At 58.3% G+C, this 17,687-nt stretch overlaps 1 protein-coding gene across 1 annotated transcript; it reads right to left on the reverse strand.

Moving 5' to 3' along the window:
• Nucleotides 1-1,602: 1,602 nt before the first annotated feature.
• Nucleotides 1,603-17,281, reverse strand: LOC140681605 (sacsin-like). Its single transcript, XM_072921567.1, is given in 8 exon segments — nt 1,603-11,612; nt 11,615-11,902; nt 12,391-12,479; nt 12,732-14,064; nt 14,449-14,595; nt 14,852-14,954; nt 15,135-15,222; nt 17,169-17,281. Coding segments are annotated over 8 exon segments (11,829 nt in total). The 5' UTR covers nt 17,192-17,281; the 3' UTR covers nt 1,603-1,854.
• Between the last annotated feature and the right edge of the window lie 406 nt (nt 17,282-17,687).

Here is a 17,687-nt window from a genome sequence, read left to right on the forward strand (position 1 = left end):
TCAAGGCACCTGTCAGGGCACCTGAGCCTTCAGCGCTGAGCGATGGCACCCCACTTCTGCAGCCTTGGCCCAGTCAGATGACCCTGTCTCCTGAGGAGCTGCCCTTTGAACTTGGCAGGGACCACTCAATGGACATGATGCCATGGCAGCTTGGTAAGCCCTGGATTTGTCATCACTATGGTGATGTTTCACCTCAGCATAGAATCCCAGACTGGTTTGAGCTGGAGAGACCTCAAAGCTCATCCTATTCCAGCCCCTGCCATGGGCAGGGACACCTGCCACCAGACCAGGTTGCTCCAAGCCCCCTCCAACCTGGCCTCAGACACTTGCAGGGATGGGACAGCCACAGCTGCTCTGGGCAACATGTGCCAGTGTCTTACCATCCCCACAGGGAAGAGTGTGGAGTTGTGTTTTTAGCTTCCACTATATGTATGTTCAAAATGGTTTAGCCCTCTGTACCCTCCTGTGCCCTTTTGGTTCATCCCAGGTTTTCCCATCAGTACCTGTGTGTCCCATCAATCCCAAAAACCCTGATCCATGCCCCTGACCCCTCCTGCGTGACTTGTCCACCCTTCCCCTTGGTCTGGAGGCTTCTGCCAAGGTCACTGAGTGACTGGACAATGGCCTGGGGTCCCTCCCCTCCTCCCTTCTAAGTGGATACCCTGGTTGTCCTTCCCTCGGAGGGCCACACCCATGTCTTCTCCCAAATGGCTGATCGGGTTTCCCCGCCCTCCCTATATCAGGGCCTGTTCGAGGCTCAGAGCTCACCCTCTTCTGCTGGATCCCTTCGAGTGCAGTTGGGCTCCGGGGCTCTCCTCGCAGTCACAATAAATCTTGGACCTATCCCCAGAAGAGTGTCACCTCCTTCCTTGCCGGTGGGATCAGCAATATCCTTGGACCCACGAAGGCACGCTCTAAAGCCCTGCTGGGTTCAGCAGAGAGTGCCTCTCGCTGCTCTATCGCCCCGTGGAGAGCTAGCCAGGGCTGGCAAGAGATCTGCTCTTACGAAGTGGGGACAGGACATGGCAGTTTGGTGCCCAACATGGGACCAGAAAGACATTCTGACCCCACGGCAGAAGAATCCTGAGGTCCTTGGACTTCATCTTCACTGGCTGTCAAGCTACGTCCGGTGGGAGTAGGCTCCGTTTTAGGAGCAGCGCTCCCGGGGGACAGGTCTGGCAATTCCTGCACGCACCGCAGGAATCGGACTTCCATCGGCATTCCACCGCCCGAGTGCAATAAAGCTGAGTCTGGGAAGAAGGGAGGGTAGGGGGAGGTGGTTTTAGGATTATTCTTATTTCTCATTTTCCTACTCTGTTTAATTGGTTCTAAAAGAAATTCATTTCCCCAAGGTGAGTCTGTTCTCACTGTAGCAGTAATTGGTGAGTGATCTCCCTGACCCGTGGGATTTTTATCACGTTTTCTTCTCCTTTTCAGTCAACGAGGGGACGTAATGGAGTGGCTCGGTGAGCCCCTGGCTAGCCAAAATTGACCAAACACAGTTCTCCAAACTCCCTCATCACCCCCTCCACCTTCTCCACACCTATTGCCCATGACTTCTTCATGTCCCTGACTCCACTGTCAGTGAAAAGTCTTCCAGCATTGCAGCATTTATTTTGCACTTTATTTACTGCACACTCAAGACACGCCAATGGCACAGGCAACTCTGTGATGTCCAGTGGTCTGGGCCCTGGTCTGCCACCAAAACTCCCCTGCCAGGGCTGGACAGTCTGGAATGGCCTGTGGCAGGTTTGTGGCAAGTCCACGGCGAGTCCACAGCAGGTCCATGGTGGGTCTCTGATGGGCGCCTGATGGTCCTTTGGCCCAGGTGCCGTGCGCCGTGGTAGGGACCTGTCACTTTCTGCCCACATGGTCCCTCAGTGTTACTAGCACTTTTTGTGCCCGCTTCAGGACCTCCTCCTCATCCACGCTGGGGAAGGCCTCACTGGGGGTCACGGGAAAGGGATGGTAACTCGGGTACTGTGTGGCCTTGCCGTCCGTACCACAGTCACACAGCCACTGCACGTCCAGGACAAGGCCCCTCAGCTCCGGCTCCTCCGCCTCCAGCCTTTGGGCCATACCCATCAGCCCTCTATGGCCCGCAAAAGCTTCACCACGGCAAAGCACAGCCGCCACCAGTGCCTTCTCCAGGGCCTGGTGCACTTTGAAGAGCACCCAGTTGGGGCAGCAGTGCCGGATGTCATTGCGGGCTGCCTGCAGGTCACTCGTGGCCTGACACAGCCAACGCAGGGCCTCGGGGACGGATGGAGTCAGGGCCATGAGCTCCTGGCTGCTCAGCCAGGAGCCACAGCCTCCCTGTCTGTGGTGCTGGGCAGCACTGCCAGGTTTGTATGGGACCCACCCCTTTGGCCCCCTGACATCATGCAGAGGCCTCAAGGTTGGCAGGCTGGGATCCTTCCATGGATCAGCTTCAGCCTCCTCCTGCAGCCTTTTCTCTGGCTCTGGTGCAGCATGCACCAGTGCCACACTGTTCTCCTCCAGAACCAAGGCCACGTCCTGTGGCTCCTGGCAGACCAGCATTTCACGCAGCACGGACAAAGCGCGTGCCTCCAGCTGCCCACCCAGGATGTTATTGATCTCCTGTGCCAGTGTCTCCACGACCCTCAGTTGCTGCCGGTTCAGCACCATGTCTACATGCTGGATGGAGAGGGGCCGCTGAGTACCACCAGACAGGCACGCATGAATAACTTGTGACTGGGAGCTGCCCTCCACCTTTGCCCCGCTGTGCACCAGCACAGTGCAGATGTCCTTGCAGCACTGCACTTTCACCTGCTCCACTGCAAAGCCACCATCCCCCTCCATTCCCATCATTGCCTTGGGGGTCTGCCAATGCAGCAGGGACTCCAGCCCCAGCCTAAACCACGGGGATACCAGCAGCGTCCGGAGACGCCTCTGCGCAGCGCACTGAGAGCCGTAACGACATGGCTGAGGACTACCCTCCTCCAGCTGCTTCTCTGTCACCTCTGAGAGCGCCCGTGGCTGCAGGTGTGCTGGCAGCCTTTGCAGCAGCCACCTGACATTACACCCAGCCACTGGCAGTGCAGCCATGAACACAAAGGTCTTCTCTAGGGCCCGAGCGGTCTCTGAGGGCACACAGTCATTGAAGCACAGTCTGTGGGATGGCTCCAGGCAGTCAGCAGTGCTCAGCAGATACAGCTCAGCCACAGCAGAGCAATTGGGGGGCTCCGGTTCCTCCCGCAGCAGCTGGAAGAAATGCCGTGTGGCCACCAGGACTGTCTTCTTCTGGCTACTGGAAAGGCTTCCAGTGCCATGGCTCTCCTGGTAGATTTGGACCAGGACACGGCTGTAGTGAGTCAGTGTGGGGACCAGGACGACGCCAAGGTGTTGCAGGAGATCTGCAAAGGCAGCCACGTTGGGGTGAGGCGTGAGGAGGTAGGGGTAAAAGTCAGCCTCGTCTGGGAGGGATGTCACCACCTGCTGTGGCCTGGCCATGTCCCATGACTTGGCCAGCACCATGGGCAGCTCAGCCAGGTGCTCTGCATCCACCTCCTTCAGATGAGTCTGCAGGAAGCTGTACATGCTCTGGAGCACTCTGGCCCGTGTGCTTACCTGCAGGTGTGTCGAGCAGGCTGCCCTGCACACATGCTCCAGGTTGGCCACCACCAGGGCAGTGGGTATCTCTACAAGGACTTCCATGGCCTTCAGGGACCTCTCCTCAAGTTCAAGGGATTCTGGCAGGATGGTGGCTGATGTCCACAGGAGCTCAGCCACATTTTTGCAGTAGGAAACGCTGCCTTTCAGAGCCACTGCCTTAGTGCAATCTGCAAAAGGAGGGTAGAGGTTCACCAAGTTTGGGGGGATATCCAGTGGAGGCAGGAATTGGATTGAGGCAATTTTCCTCAGGAAACACACTGACTCAGGATTTTCCAACAAGACTGCAAGTTGCTTGAGCATCTCCTGCTGTCGCTCCAGCAGTTCTGCAGCATGGCATGTAGCCTGAGTGGCTTCACGCTCTATCTCCTCAGCCAGTGCCACAAAGTCCTCTACAGAGAGGCTGGTGCGGACACCTGCCTTAAGGAAGAAATCCACAATTTCTTTGCAGTTCGAAGGTAGCTTATTAAAGAAAGACTTAGGCACAAAGCAGTTTTGGAGCCGCAGGGTGTGGAAGGAGGGCATGTCATGGTAGAAGTAGGAGGCCAGGCGCAGTGTTCTGTGGGCATCTGGTATAAAGGCCACCTTCTGAAAAGCTGCCACAATAGCGTCCACGCTCTGAGTGGAACAGTTGGGTTGCAGGACAAAGAACAAGCATACAGCTTCCAGGAGGTCTTGCTGTGTGAGCTGGGGCAGCCGGGGAAGTACCACAGTCAGGAAGAGCTTCTGATCATCGGTGAACTCCCACTTCAAATGCTTGGCCAGCCATTCGTGGTGCGGGCTTGGTGTGAGAAGCAGCATGTCTTTGTCCAAGTCGTACAGGGTTTGGGCACTCGAGGGCACTGGCGGGAACTGTCTGCAGAGTAACAGCACCTTGCGGTAGGGAGCCACAGCTACGTAGCCCCCCCCAAACTTCTGGAAGAGAGGCAGATACTGGAGCTGCTCCAGTGCACGTGAATCCAGCTCTCCCTGCTGGACAAACCTTAGAAGGGCTGACACGTCCTGCTCCCCTAAATCCCCCCAGCACAGATCAGCTCTTGTGTCTGCCAGATGAGCCACTACAGCCCTGGGATCTGTAACCTGCAGTGCCCTTGGCTTCAGGCAACAGTAAGCAAATCTCCAGGGCAGCAGGGACTGCTGGAGCACAGGGATGCCCAGTTTGTGCAGCACCTTTTCCACTTCAGAGTGACACTCAAAAAGAACCTTGGAGAGAGACGATAGTGACAATAGGTGCTTTGAGTCTGTCTTACTCCCCTGAGTAGGCAGCACTGCCATATTCTGGAGATGATTCACGAATGACTCCATGTCCACCTCTGAGGTCCTGGAGAGAACCATCCTGTCAAAGAAGGTCCACAGCTCCTTGAGCCAGTTTTCCCCCTCTCTGGTCCACTCCAGCTGACCCAATGCCTCCTGGATGAGTGGTGTGGCCTCTGGGAGGTCAAGCTCCTTCACAAAGCAAGGTGGGATCCATTCAGGAATACAATTTTGGGCAAAACGGTGGCTGTGCTTGGGGAAGAGGTGGGCAAAGGAGTTCTTGAAGACAGGGTGGTGGATGCTGAAAGCATTCAGAAGACCATCTTCTGTGGCCAGCAAGGGCAGGCCTTCCAGGTCTGCCTTGCCCCCTTCCCTGTGAGTACCTTGGGAGTGCCTGTTCCATCCTGTTAAGTACTGCAGCAGGTAGAAGCAGCTCTCTGGGGTCCTCAGGGGTGTCTCAGCCAGCCTGCAGGGCACAGGCAGAGCCAGGGCCTTGAGGAAGCACCGGAGAGAGGCTGGCCCTAAGACCACAGCATTCACCTGGGCTTCAACGAACTCCTCGCGGATCTGCTGCAGGTGGGTGAATGCTGGAACCAGTTTCATGTTCAGTTGCTGCAGCACTTCCTGGACTTCTGGCTGAGACTTCTCCTTCAGGAAGTATGGCTCTGTTAGCATGTCCGATCCACCTGGAGATGCCCATGTTATTCTCACCGTGTCAGATGACTTCCTGTGGTACACAGGCACCAGGGGCAGGCGTGCATGACTGATGTGCTTGTAGACCTCTCTCACCATGCCCTGGAAGACAGGTAACACTCTTTTTGTAACAGGGAAAAACTGGAGCAAGTGCAAGTCCAGGTGCTGCTGGCAGAGTTTCAGGGACCTGTACTGCAGCTTTTCTGGCTCCAGGGCTTTCCACTGCCTGGTGAGAAAGTAACAGTAGAGTGGAGCCACCAAGCGCCGGAGCAAGAAGTCATTCCAGGTTGCCTCTGTGCCGCCTTTGTCCCAGTGGAGACTGCACCTGGCCGCATCCACAGAGAAGTTAGCATTGATGTGCACAGGCAGCCCAGTGTTCAAGGGCAGTGGGAGGGTGCGGAAGGCTCTGCCTGTGACTCGGTTCAGAGGCTCCAGGCGGGCAGCCACAGCCCCATAGGGCAGCCATTTAAGCACCGGAGACTCCTCAGCCCCACCTTGCACCCCAATTTGTGCGACCACCCTCCACAAACTTGTGGTCTTAGCCATGCTATTTTTGACTTTCATGGTACAGGAGAAAGAGGTGGGGCTGTTCCCATCCACAGCTTTGCTTAATCTTGCTTGAAAATCCTGTCTCATCTTTGCATCTTCCTCCGTGACCTTCGTGCTCACTCGCAGCTTCTGCACCAACTCTTTCCCAGCTGGGGGGATCTCAGAGAAGATGATGGTGTTGACATGCCGGAGGAAGAGCACCAAGTCCTCACCTTCCTTAGCCAGTGTTTCTTCCATGTCCTTGAGGTCTTGGTCTCGCACAACCATGTCAGACACCCTGGACTTGGCAGCCTCAGCTGCAGTGCGGAGCGGCAGCCGGAAAAGGACGCCCTGTTTCAGCTTGAAGAAGGATGGTAGGAAGGTGTCATAAATGTCTGGAAAATTTTTCTTGAAGTCAGTGTCAACAGCAAACATGCTACCAGGCTTCGCAGTTGTGGCTGGGGGCATGTAGTAGAGATGGGGATCAGAGACACACAGGGTACTGTCTGCAGTCAGGAAGGCTGGGCAGTCAGTAAAGTGGTAGACAGTGTTGAAGCCAAGGCCATATTTGCCTGTGACATCCTGCCGGCCTTGCTTGCCACCCACCCCCAGACGCTGAATGCCTTCAATGTCATGCTCCTGGAAGGGGCGGTCGTTGTAGATGCAGAGGGCAGGGCCCTGCAGGATGTTCCATTTCTCACTAAAAGTGGCCTTTGCTGGGTGCTGCCGGCGGTCCCACACAAAGTGCACAAGCCCCGCACCAGCATCATCCGCATTCTGGAGCACCTCCTTGACTATATCAGGAGCGGACTCAGAGTACTCCTTCAAGATGTTCTTCAGTCGTGTTGGCAAATCTTCGTGGGCACCAAATGGCTGTGCCCAGAGGCTCAGGTGATCAGTGAGGAGTTCACTCCTCTCCAGTGCTCGGTGGCGTATGGTGGCCACCCCACAGCGCAGGGCTGCATCTCGGGACAGCTGTTTACGGCACAGCAGGACATCTCTGTCCAACGGCATCCATGGTGCATCATTGAAGTAGAGCTTGTCCCATGGGTGCAAAATGCCCTCCTCATCAGGCAGAAAGAGTTGCTGGGTGTGGCAGGCATCTGGCTGGGTGCCATCTTCCATCAAGCCACAAGACACCAGCCGCAGGGCCAGATCCAGCTCCGTGGCCGGCAGTGGCTTTCCAGCATGTGTCTTTGCCAGGGTGCAGAGCACTTGGGCATAATCATTCCAGGTGAATGTGTGGCGCAGCCCCACACACTCCCAGAGCTCTCTGTAGGGCTTGTACTGCTCTTGGAGCTGATAAAGGTATGGGGCAGCCTCAAATGACAGTTTCTCAGCCACAGCTGTGACCAGCACAAAGTGGGAGCCCATCAAGATGAAGGGCTCCCCGGAGTCCACTGCAGAAGCTACCTCATCCCGGCCGGAGTGCTGTTCCTGGAGCATCATGTTCAGGTGCTTGTAGCAGCAGTTGGTGCTGTACTGCAGGGTCTCCAAAGGGAGAGTGTTGGAGAAATGTCTGAGTGCCCGCAGCTGCTCAAGGACCTGAGCTGATGATATCTGCCAGTCCAGCCCCAAGAAGGATGCTACCTCCTCGGAGAGGCTGAAGTTTTTCCCCAGCATTTTAGGAGCCAAGATAGGCTTGGTGAGTCCCACTAGTGGGTCATGGAGGTGATGGTAGAGCTGGGCAGCTGGCAGCAGCACAAGCTTGCCATTGCGTAGTACAGCAGGGAGGAAGGGCACAGTTTGGAAAGTGGCCTGCAGGGTGTCGGTTGTTCTCTTCTTCACTGCATCCTGAAGTAACTCGAGGATGCAGGCAGCCCTCTGGCAGCCCTGGGCACCATTCTTGGTCCAGAGAAACTGCACAGTCTTTGCCCTCTCCAGCAGCTCTGGCAGGGCTACGGTGTTCTTCACCATGCCCAGCCTCTCCAGTTGGCTTAGTCTTTCCAGGAAGGCATGCCCAGTGGGGAAGCGCCCATCCTCAGGGCTGTATAAAGGGGCAGCGCGACCTCTGGGATGCACCAGGTGATAGATGAACTGCAGGTGGCCATGAGGGGTGGCAGGGATGCAGGGCACTGTCTGCAGCACTTTGTCCACATCCTCATGAGACATATCCAGCGCATGGAGCAGCAGCAGGTTCCGGTCAACGTCAGGGAGATTTTCCAAGTTGGGAAGCACAAGCTCACAGAGAAAGCGCTTCCAGTCATAGGTTCCAGCATCCAGCGCCTTCCCGAGGCCCTCCTGCACCTTCCCAGGCAAGGCCACAGCCAACAGGGGATGGGGCACGGTGATGGCAAAGACTCGCTGTGCCACAGTACCCAGCTTAGGGTGTCTCTCTACAGTCTGGTGCAGGAAGCGGGCGTCCTGCAGTGAGCACCAGGAATGGCCATCAGAAAAGAGCCTTGGGCCACTCCTGGCTGCCACAGCCTGGTAGAAACCAGTCACAGCCTCTGTAAAGGGGTAACGGGCAGTGCTAATGTCTGGCCAGAAGACATGATACTCATAGTTCTTCAACTCACCTGCCTCGTGCATGGCACGGAGATGGTCCAGTGCCCGCAGCCAGGCCGCCGGCACGGCATTGTGGAGCAGCACTCGGTTCCACTTGCCCCGCTCTGCCGTGTCCCACAGCCCTTTGCGATTTGAGAGGATGCTGAAGGCCCCGTGCACGTGGATTGGCAACCCTGAGATGACCAGCATGGGAAGGTGGCAGAAAACTTGCCCCTTCTCAGCATCCAGACGTGGCACCCACTTGCCATCTTTGGCAGGGGCAAGAGGAAGGGCCACACCAGCCATGGGAAGTGGAGGATGGAGTCCTGCCTGTGTGTTCTGGTGAAACAGTTCCAGCAACTCCCCATCACCCTGACACACCAAAACCAGGTAGTGCCACACTGTCCTGGATTCCTCCTCACAGGCTGAGAGCTGCTCAATGGCTGCCCAACTTGGGGGATCCCCAGGGGACCCCAAGCCTCGGATCTCCTTTCGCTGCAGCATGGCCAGAGGCATGGTATCCTCTGTAGAAGTGGCCGTGTCTGGCAGCATCTCCAGAGACAGCTCCCTCACGTTCTTCAGGAAGAGCAGCAGGAGCCTGTTAGAGCCAAGGAAAGCAGTCCCAAGGGACTGGATGCGCTCTGCACCAAAGGCCTCAGAGCAAATCTGCGATGTCACAGCTTCCTCTTCAGTGCGAAAAGGCAAGCGGAAAAGGCTCCCTGGAAAGGGTCCTGGCTCAGGCAGGCAGCAACCAAAGATACCGTTGTAGGGCTGGAACTGCTCAGCAAAGACACGGAGGATGCGTGGCCGGCTAGAGAAGTCCAGGCGGATGCCAGGGGAGCCGGCCCTGGGGATGTGCTTGCTCAGACGGGTGCCATTGGGATCAAAGATGAGCAGTGTCTCCCCGCTCAGCACTGCTGGCACATCCGTGACACGGTAGACAGAGCTGAAGCCCAGACCAAAGCGCCCGATCCGGCCTGCCTGGCCCTCCTTTGTGGCAGCCCCAATCCGGGTGATGTTCTGGAAGTCATCCTCTGAGAACAGGGCATTGTTGTAGGCCCAGAGGGCTGGGCCATGGCAGGCAGCCATGCCTGGGTCTAGCAGCCCAGAGGTGGCCGTTCTGTGGCTCCGCAGGTCCAGGAGGAAGCGGCACACAGTAGCGCTGGCATCCTCTGCGTTCTGGACCATCTCCGTGAAGAGATCGCCCTCCTCGTCATACTCCCGGAGGATGTTGCGGAGGCGTAGAGTGATGGGCTCTGAGGGGCCACAGGCTGTGAATGGCTCCGGGCCCAGCACCCGTGTACTGAGACACTCCGTGCCCAGGAACATGGCTGTGCTGGAAGGCACTGCCTCGTGCACCACCTCTGGAACATCCTCCTCTTCCTCCAGCTCCATGTCCAGGTACACGGCAGAGGCAGCTGGGCGGAGGGCAAAGCCCGAGCCCTGCGGGATCCTCACAGGAACTGGCACAGTGCCCTTGCCCTGGTGGCCCCGTCCCTTCAGCCACTCCAGGACTGCTACAACCACCTGCAACTCTGTGGCAGTGCCCGCTCTGGAGCTGCGCCTGTCTATGTCCTGCCCCAGGGAGCGCAGGGCCGACACCGCCCTCTCCTCACTCACCCCGTCAGCCACCCCCCAAGCCCTGAAGAGGCAGCTGTAGGGCAGGAAGTCAGGGGGCACCCGGGGCACCAGCAGCCCCAGCTCCAACTTCTCAGGATAGCCCAGTACAGCATCACGTGGCAGGACAAGCCCAGACTCAGTCCACACAACAGCACCATCTGGGGCAGTCCCAAAGGCCTTCAGGTTTTCCTGCATGTGCCACTAGATGGGCTGGAGAGCGGGACCCACCTCATCCATGTCCCCACGCCCCGCCAGCTTTCTCAGCTGCTCCCACACTCTCTCCAGTGGTGGGGTCTGGCTCAGCCCCAGCTTCTTCTCTGCCTCAGGCACAAAGGCATCAGTCAGGGGCATGGCAAGCCCCACCAGGGATTGGTACTGCATGGATCGCAGCTCCTTGGGGGGCAGGAAGGGCTGCCCAGGCTCTCCTGTGCACTTGGAGTGAGGTACCCATGGCAGGGCCTGGAGCTGCCTGAGCTCTGCAGCGCTGAAGCCATCCAGTGCCTTGGGCTGGTTGCAGACTGTGATCAGTGCTTCAGCCCTGTCCAAAGCTGCCGTGCCGCCCTGACTGACTTTTGCTGCAGCTGCCAGGATGTCTGAGGGCAGCAGGCACCCCTGACCGTGCCGCAAGCCCACGGCCCTCAAGGCACGGAGGACAGATGGATTGTGGAAGGCAGCAGGAGGAAAGCGCTCGGGTGCCAGCAGGGCCTGCAAGGTGCTGTCACAGGGGTCGTAGAGGTCTTGTGGGTATGCGAGGCCATCAGGGGTCTCCAGGAAGGCCAGCTTGCTGCAGGCCTGCTGGAGCGGGGGGCTCTGTGCAAAAACAGTGTCTCCGTGCTGCAGTACCCAGAGCAGGAGAGCCTGTGTCTCAGCCACTCTCCCCGCATATGCGCCTTGGGCCACGGCTCTGATGGCCTTCAGCATCACACAGGCTGCACTGATGAGGGGCCTCTGGAGCCTCCCGAGTAGCCGCCGGTCAACTTCATCCCGGCACCGCAACACGGCCTCCGGCAGCACCACATCTTGGGGCAGCTCCAGCTCTGGCTCCAGCACCGGGGTGGCAGCGGCTGGCACCAGCCCCGTGGGTTGTGGGGTGGCCAAGCAGGGCAGTGGCAGAAAGAGGGGCAGAGCAGCCAGAGTGCCCATGTCCTGCTTGCTCAGGGATGGGACGTCTGCCAGATAGAGACGGAGGACGACCACATCTGCATCAGGAAGCGAAGCCATGCGGGAGGCCAGTGCTGCAGGCCCCTGCCTGCCCAGGGCCCGCAGGGCATTGCGGGGGGATGGAGGCAGGACATAGCGGGACAGGGAGCGGTGCCACATGCTTGGTGGCACCACAGGGCAACCCAGAATCTCCAGCACAGAGGCCACAGCAGGTGGCAGGAGCTGGTCCTCCCATACTGGAAGATACGACTGGATTCAGGTATCAGTGGAGCCAGACGGACAGTGGGGGCATCCAGTGAGGAAAGAGCTATGAGAGGGAGCCCCTCCAGAGGGCCCAGGTCTTCCACGTGGTGGGCCAGAAATTGCCACAGGGCTGGGAACCAGGAGGCTGGGGGCTGGGGGAGCCCTTGGGCTGGGCACCAGGTCACTGGGGTTGAAGACTGGGATGTCCAGGTGGGGGGCAGAGCCAAGCGCAGGGTCTGTACAGTCACGGCTGGATCCAGCAGAACCAGGTTGGGGAAGAGACCTGTGTACGAGAGGCAGAGGCTGGACTAGAAACCTGTGGGACCTGGGACCTGGCAGGGAGGGGGACACAGGATGTGGGAAAAAGAACTACAGGGGATGGGTGGCCCCCATGGGGGATGTGGGAGGACCTGGGCTCTGGAGGGATGGTGGATACCCTTAGTAGGAGCACAGAGAACCCAAAAACCCCAGATGGGTGGGGATATAAGGAAGAGATGTGGGAGGTAAAAAGGTGTTAGGGGAACCAGTACTGGGGAGCACAGAGATCTTCAGATGAGGAACACAGTGAGACCCAGGACCCGAGGGAGCACAGAGGGGACAGAGCAATGTGGGAAGAACAGCAAGCACATGCATCTCCAGAGAGACAGGGAAGTACAGGGAGATACTGGGGCTGCAGAGGAACCCAAGGTGTACAAGGTTACCTGGGGATGCTGGGATTTAGGGGGAGCAAGCAGGGGACGTAAAAGTGGTCCAGAGACTCCCATCTCTTACCCTCCTTGGCAATGCCCCGCAGGAGGCTGTCCAAGCCTGGCTCCAGGTCTGAGGGCAGGAAGGACCCGGCCAAGCCAGGCAGGAGCTCCCTGTGGGAACAAACAGATGTCCTGGGGCACCAGAAGGGTAATGGGGAGCAGCTTTCTGGGCATCTGCCTCAGCTCCCACTTGGTGACACTAGGTGAGAGAAGGAGGGCAGTGAGGAGCCCAAATATCCAGTGCCAAATATCCAGGTTTGGCCGTGCCTCCCGTCCCCAATTCAAGAGCAAGAGCTGTGACTGCGGGCAACTGGCTGTGCTGCCCACTCTGCAAGGAAGAGCTGCCGGGGGCCGTGGGCTCACCTGGGGCAGTCGGATGTGTCCACGTAGACAACGGCTGATGCAGTTCCAAAGGCCACGAAGGTTCCATCGGCGCGAGGCAGGAGGGGGAGGCCCCAGAGCTCAGCGTGGCAGCCATCCCCGGCCACGTAGCGCAGCAGGCAGAGGCGGCCGGCAGCCGGGAGCTCTGCGGCCCCGTGGCGCCGCAGCACCTCCCGCACGTGTCCCGCCGTGGCCTCCCGCAGACCCTTGGGCATCCCCAAAGTCAGCCCCCTCCACACGTGGGGCGGGACCTCGGCCACCGGCTCCCCGGCTGCCACCAGCAAGGCCTGGATCGCCTGCCGTGTGGCAGCATCGCCCGCAGCCTCTGGCAGCAGCACAGCCTCGAGGGCCCGCAGCCGCCCCGCCGCCCCGTCTGCGGCCGGCAGCAGGACGGGGGCAGCCGCCAGCTCCTGGCACACACGGCTCACCAGGCTGTGGATCCGGCCGCAGCTCGGCGTGCGCTCGGGGTCTGGCCACAAGCTGTAGGCATCTGCACCGGGCAGCGCCACGGCCATGGCAGCCAGGTGGCTGTAGACCCGGGGCAGGAGCTCGAGCAGCAGAAGAGCATTCCAGTGGGCATCTTCCTCACCCTCCTCACCTTCCTGGGGCCAGCGGAGATGGCGGCGATCATCAGAGAGGGCAAAGGGAGCACTGGCATGGACAGGCAGCCCTGTGGCGGTCTCATCAGTGGCTGGCAGCGGCAGGAAGCAGCAGAGCCGCCCTTGGCAGGCCCCGTGGAGGGGGTGTGCCAGGCTCACCTCAGGGCTGCACCCCAGCTGTCTGCCCAGAGCCACAACTGGCCCCTCAGTGGCCCTGCCCGTAGCCACCAGCCACTTGCTGCCAGTACCAACCCCATCCCTGTGCAGGGCCACCAGGCACCACGCCAGACTCAGCCCCTCACCCCCCGATGGCACTGGGACAGGGAGAGGCTGAGGGGATGCCACAAGTGTTCCCATGAGTGTCTGGACCCCATCAGGGGCCACACGGTGCAGGGCCACGCGGCGGACATGGCGGAGGAAGAGGAGGGCAAGAGGGGCCTCTGTGAGGAAAGTCTGCATGAGGCTGCAGATGCGCTCAGCATTGGAGACCCCTGCAGCAATTTCTGAGGGTTGCCGGCGAAGGGGGAAGCGGAAGAGGGTGCCCTGGGCTGAAGCACCGTGCTGTCCCACAGCTTCCAGCCCAGCCCAGAAGGGCTCAAAAAGGCCAGGAAGGTCCTGGGCTTCAGAGACGTCCCAGCGCTTGCCAGCACCAGGCAGCACCTGGCATTCAGGGTCCAGCACGCCCAAGTATGGGGGGCTCAGCACACCTGGTAGGTCTGGAGACAAGGGAACCGTAAGGCCACAGAGATGACATGGACACCACTGCCTTCCCAGATCATCCCAAGCCATCAATGCCCCAGATGCCCACCCAATGGCCCCACGTTTATCCCCACGGTGCCTCCCATCATCCAAAGCTTAATCCCAACTCAGCAGTCCTCCCTCAGTTTGTCCCCCTAGCCCTGCTCTCCACTGCCAGCCAGCCTCCCTCCAGCCTCCTAGTGCTTCAGGTTTCCAGCTTCAGGTTTCCTCACTTTGGACACGGCCCTCCATTTTGCACACCCCCAGTGCCCCCCAGTTCTCCCCAGCACCTGTAGTTTGGTGCCTGCAGTAAAACCCACATCCCCGGTTCAGTCCCAGCTGGGGCTCCCAGTGCCACTCACCGGTGAGGTGGTAGACAGAGGTGAAGCCCAAGCCGAAGCGCCCCACGCTGTGAGGATCCTGCCGCTTGTGTGACACCCCTGGGCGCTGAATCCCTGTCCAGTCCTGGGGCAACATCATGGCATCGTTGTAGGCCAAGAGAGCTGGGCCTGGTGGTCAGCACCATCCATGGATAAGGGGGGAAGTGGGACATGGAGTGGGAATTGTCATTCACACTCAGTGTTCCCACAAGCTCCAGTCCCACAAAACTCCCCTCAGTAACACTGAGTCCTCCCAGTACCCTCAGTGCTCCCAGCACATGCCAGAACCCCTCACCAGTTCCACTTCCCCCAGTCCCTCCCAGCACCAGCCAGTGCCCCCCGAGAGCTTCATCCCGTTTCTCCCGGTGCCCACAGTGCCTCTCACCCTGGGTGCCCTCCAGGCCGCCTCCGGTGATGTTGAATTCCTGCTCATCCGACACAAACACGACCTCCTTAGCGCCAGCGTCATCTGCGTTCTGCACCAGCTCCTGGAATTGGAGATCAGTGCCCGGTCACCTGGGCCCTCCAGGCCCTGAGAAGAGCATCAACCCTCTCTCCCAGCTGGGCACCAAGGCCCTGGGCTGGTGCTGGACAGGGACCAGCCCCACTGCCTGCAGTAACGCTGCCCTGCTGGGCAGGAGATCCCGGATGGGTGATGTGCATCTGACCTTGAGGATCTGCCCTCCGTCCGGGTACTTCTGCAGGATGCTGGACAGGTAGTCAAGGAAGCTGGGTGCCCGCTGGCAGAAGGTCTCCCTGTAAAGCAGAGAGAGGGAGAGAAGGTGTGGGGGCGGCTCTGTAACCAAGATGCCCATGTTCTCCTTGGATCCCACAGGATGTGCCTCTCCTTGGAAAGGGTCAAGGACCCCATTTCCTTCCCAGGACCCACTGAAACAACCACCTCCAAGGATGACAACTACACTTCCCCAAACCCCTATCTCTTCCTGGGATGCTCCAATGCACTGCTTTTGCCTGGGATAGAGTTAATTTACTTCCCAGAAGTGTGTCCAGGGCCACATTCAGGATTTAGCATGAGAACAGTGTTGGCTGCACACAGATGTTTGGGTTGGAGCCCAGTCAAGACTTTTCAGTGTCCCATGCTCTGCCAGCAAGGGGAGAGCATGGCCAGGAGACCCAACCCAAAGTGGCCAGAGGGATATTCCGGACCACAGAACCTCCTGCCCAGTACAGTACTGGGAGGGGGTTGGCCAGGAGCCACTGATCACTGCTGTGGGATGGGTGAGGCATTGGTTAGTGGGGCATGAGCAACTATTGGGCATTACTGGTTTCTCTTGGGTTTTATTCCATTCTCTCTCCTTTTCATTCCTATTAGTAGCAGCAGTGACATCAATCTATTTAGTTTTGTTTCAATCATTAAACTGTTCTTGTGTCGGTTCAGAGGCTTTACCTTTTCGTTTTGATTCTGCCCCACTGGGAACAGCAAGTGGCTTTATGGTGTGAGCTGCGGGCAGGGCTTAAACTGTCCTGAGGGTTTGGGTAACCACAGAGTACAGTGAAGGGAAGGGGAAAGGGAAGGGGAAAGGGAAGGGGAAGACTATGCTGGAAGACTTGTCTCATAGCCTGGCCCTCGCCGGAGAAAAGCCTAAGGTGTAATTATTGACAGTTCCCACTGGATGGCTCCCGAAGCCCAGCGGGGACGGCAATGCTGAGCACAGACGGCAGCTTCGATTCAGCTCCAGCCGTTCTCTCGTAGCACAGCTCCGTGTTACCAACCACAACACAATGATAACCTAAGCCCAGAGCCAAGGGAGGATGAACATTCCCACGGGGTTGCACGCACCAGGAAGGGTTTTTATAAAATGCACCTGTAAGTGCACGGGCAGGAACTCCGAGAACAAACTGTGACCCACAGCTGTTAAATAAATACAAGAGATGCTCACAACAACTTTGTTTTAACACACTCTGCTCAGATCTGTTGTTATCTCAACTCTTTGTACCCCAGTTGAGAACCAAGAAGGACTGTCGTGGCTGAACCCCAGCCAGTAACTCAGTCCCACACAGCTGCATGCTGCTCTGGAGAGATGGGGGAGAGAATCCAGAAATGGTAAAGAATAGTTAAATAACTGAAACAAGACTAAATATACTGACATTACTGCTGCTACTACTATAAATAGTAATGGGAAGGAGAGAGAACAGAATAAAACCTGAGAGAAAACAGCAGTGCTCAGAAGTCGCTCATCACCCACTGACCAATGCCTAGCCTGTTCCCCAGTAGCAATCGGTGGCTCCTGGCCAACCCCCTCCCAGTTTCTGGACTGGGCAGGAGGTTCTGTGGTCCAGAATATCCCTCTGGCCGGTTTGAGTTGGGTCTCCTGGCCGTGCTCCCCTTGCTGGCAGAGCACGGGACACTGAGAAGTCTTGACTTGGAGTCAGCTCAACGGGGCCTCAGCGTGTTACAAACGTTGTTCTCACTTTGAATCCCCAACACAGCACTGGAGCAGCTTCTGGGGAGAAAATTATCTCTCTCCCAGTCAAAACCAAGACATCCAGCAGCCCCCAGTGAAAAACCCTCCCTGTGAGCCCTGACCGCTGCAGTCCCCACCTCCCTCAGTCACCCTTCAGTTCTCCCCAGCAGCCCTTGAGCCCCCTGCCCCACCCACGGCCCCTGTGACCCCCAGAACACTCCAGCCATGCCCCGTCTCCCCCCACAAACACCCAGAGGTGCCCCCAGACCCACTCACGCCTTCAGCTGCTTGAGGGCCATGGTGGGCAGTGCGGGGGACCCCTGCCCACTCCTGGAGCAGCTGGAGCAGCTGCTGCTGCCCCGTGCCGCTGCCGCCGCTGGCGCTCGGAGCTCCGCTCCAGCCCTGCTCCGCCCGCTGCTCCTGGTCCCGCCTCCCTGACCAAGAGTTTCGATTCCCCGTTGCACACGCTCATTCGGGGAAATGTGCTGGGGTTTTTTTGGGGTTTTTTTGGGTTTTTTTTCCCCAAAAATAGCGGCAAGGAGCAAGGAGACATGAAAGGCGGCGGGGAGGACCGAGGACCGGGGCAGGAACTTGCCTATATAAAGCGAGGATATGGGAATGTGGATACCTGGATGGGGTATGGGAATACATGGATGTTGGATAATATTTGTTTAGATTTAGAGATGGGGTAACTGAGAGGTGTTTTAAAAACTTTTATTCTATTTTGAGTCTCATGAGAAGGATGAGACAATACAGATGCTATAATTCACACCACCACAATCAGAAGCCAACTAT

This window comes from Taeniopygia guttata, chromosome 37 (assembly GCF_048771995.1).
Source record: "Taeniopygia guttata chromosome 37, bTaeGut7.mat, whole genome shotgun sequence".
In the NCBI taxonomy this organism is placed as follows: Eukaryota; Metazoa; Chordata; class Aves; order Passeriformes; family Estrildidae; genus Taeniopygia; species Taeniopygia guttata.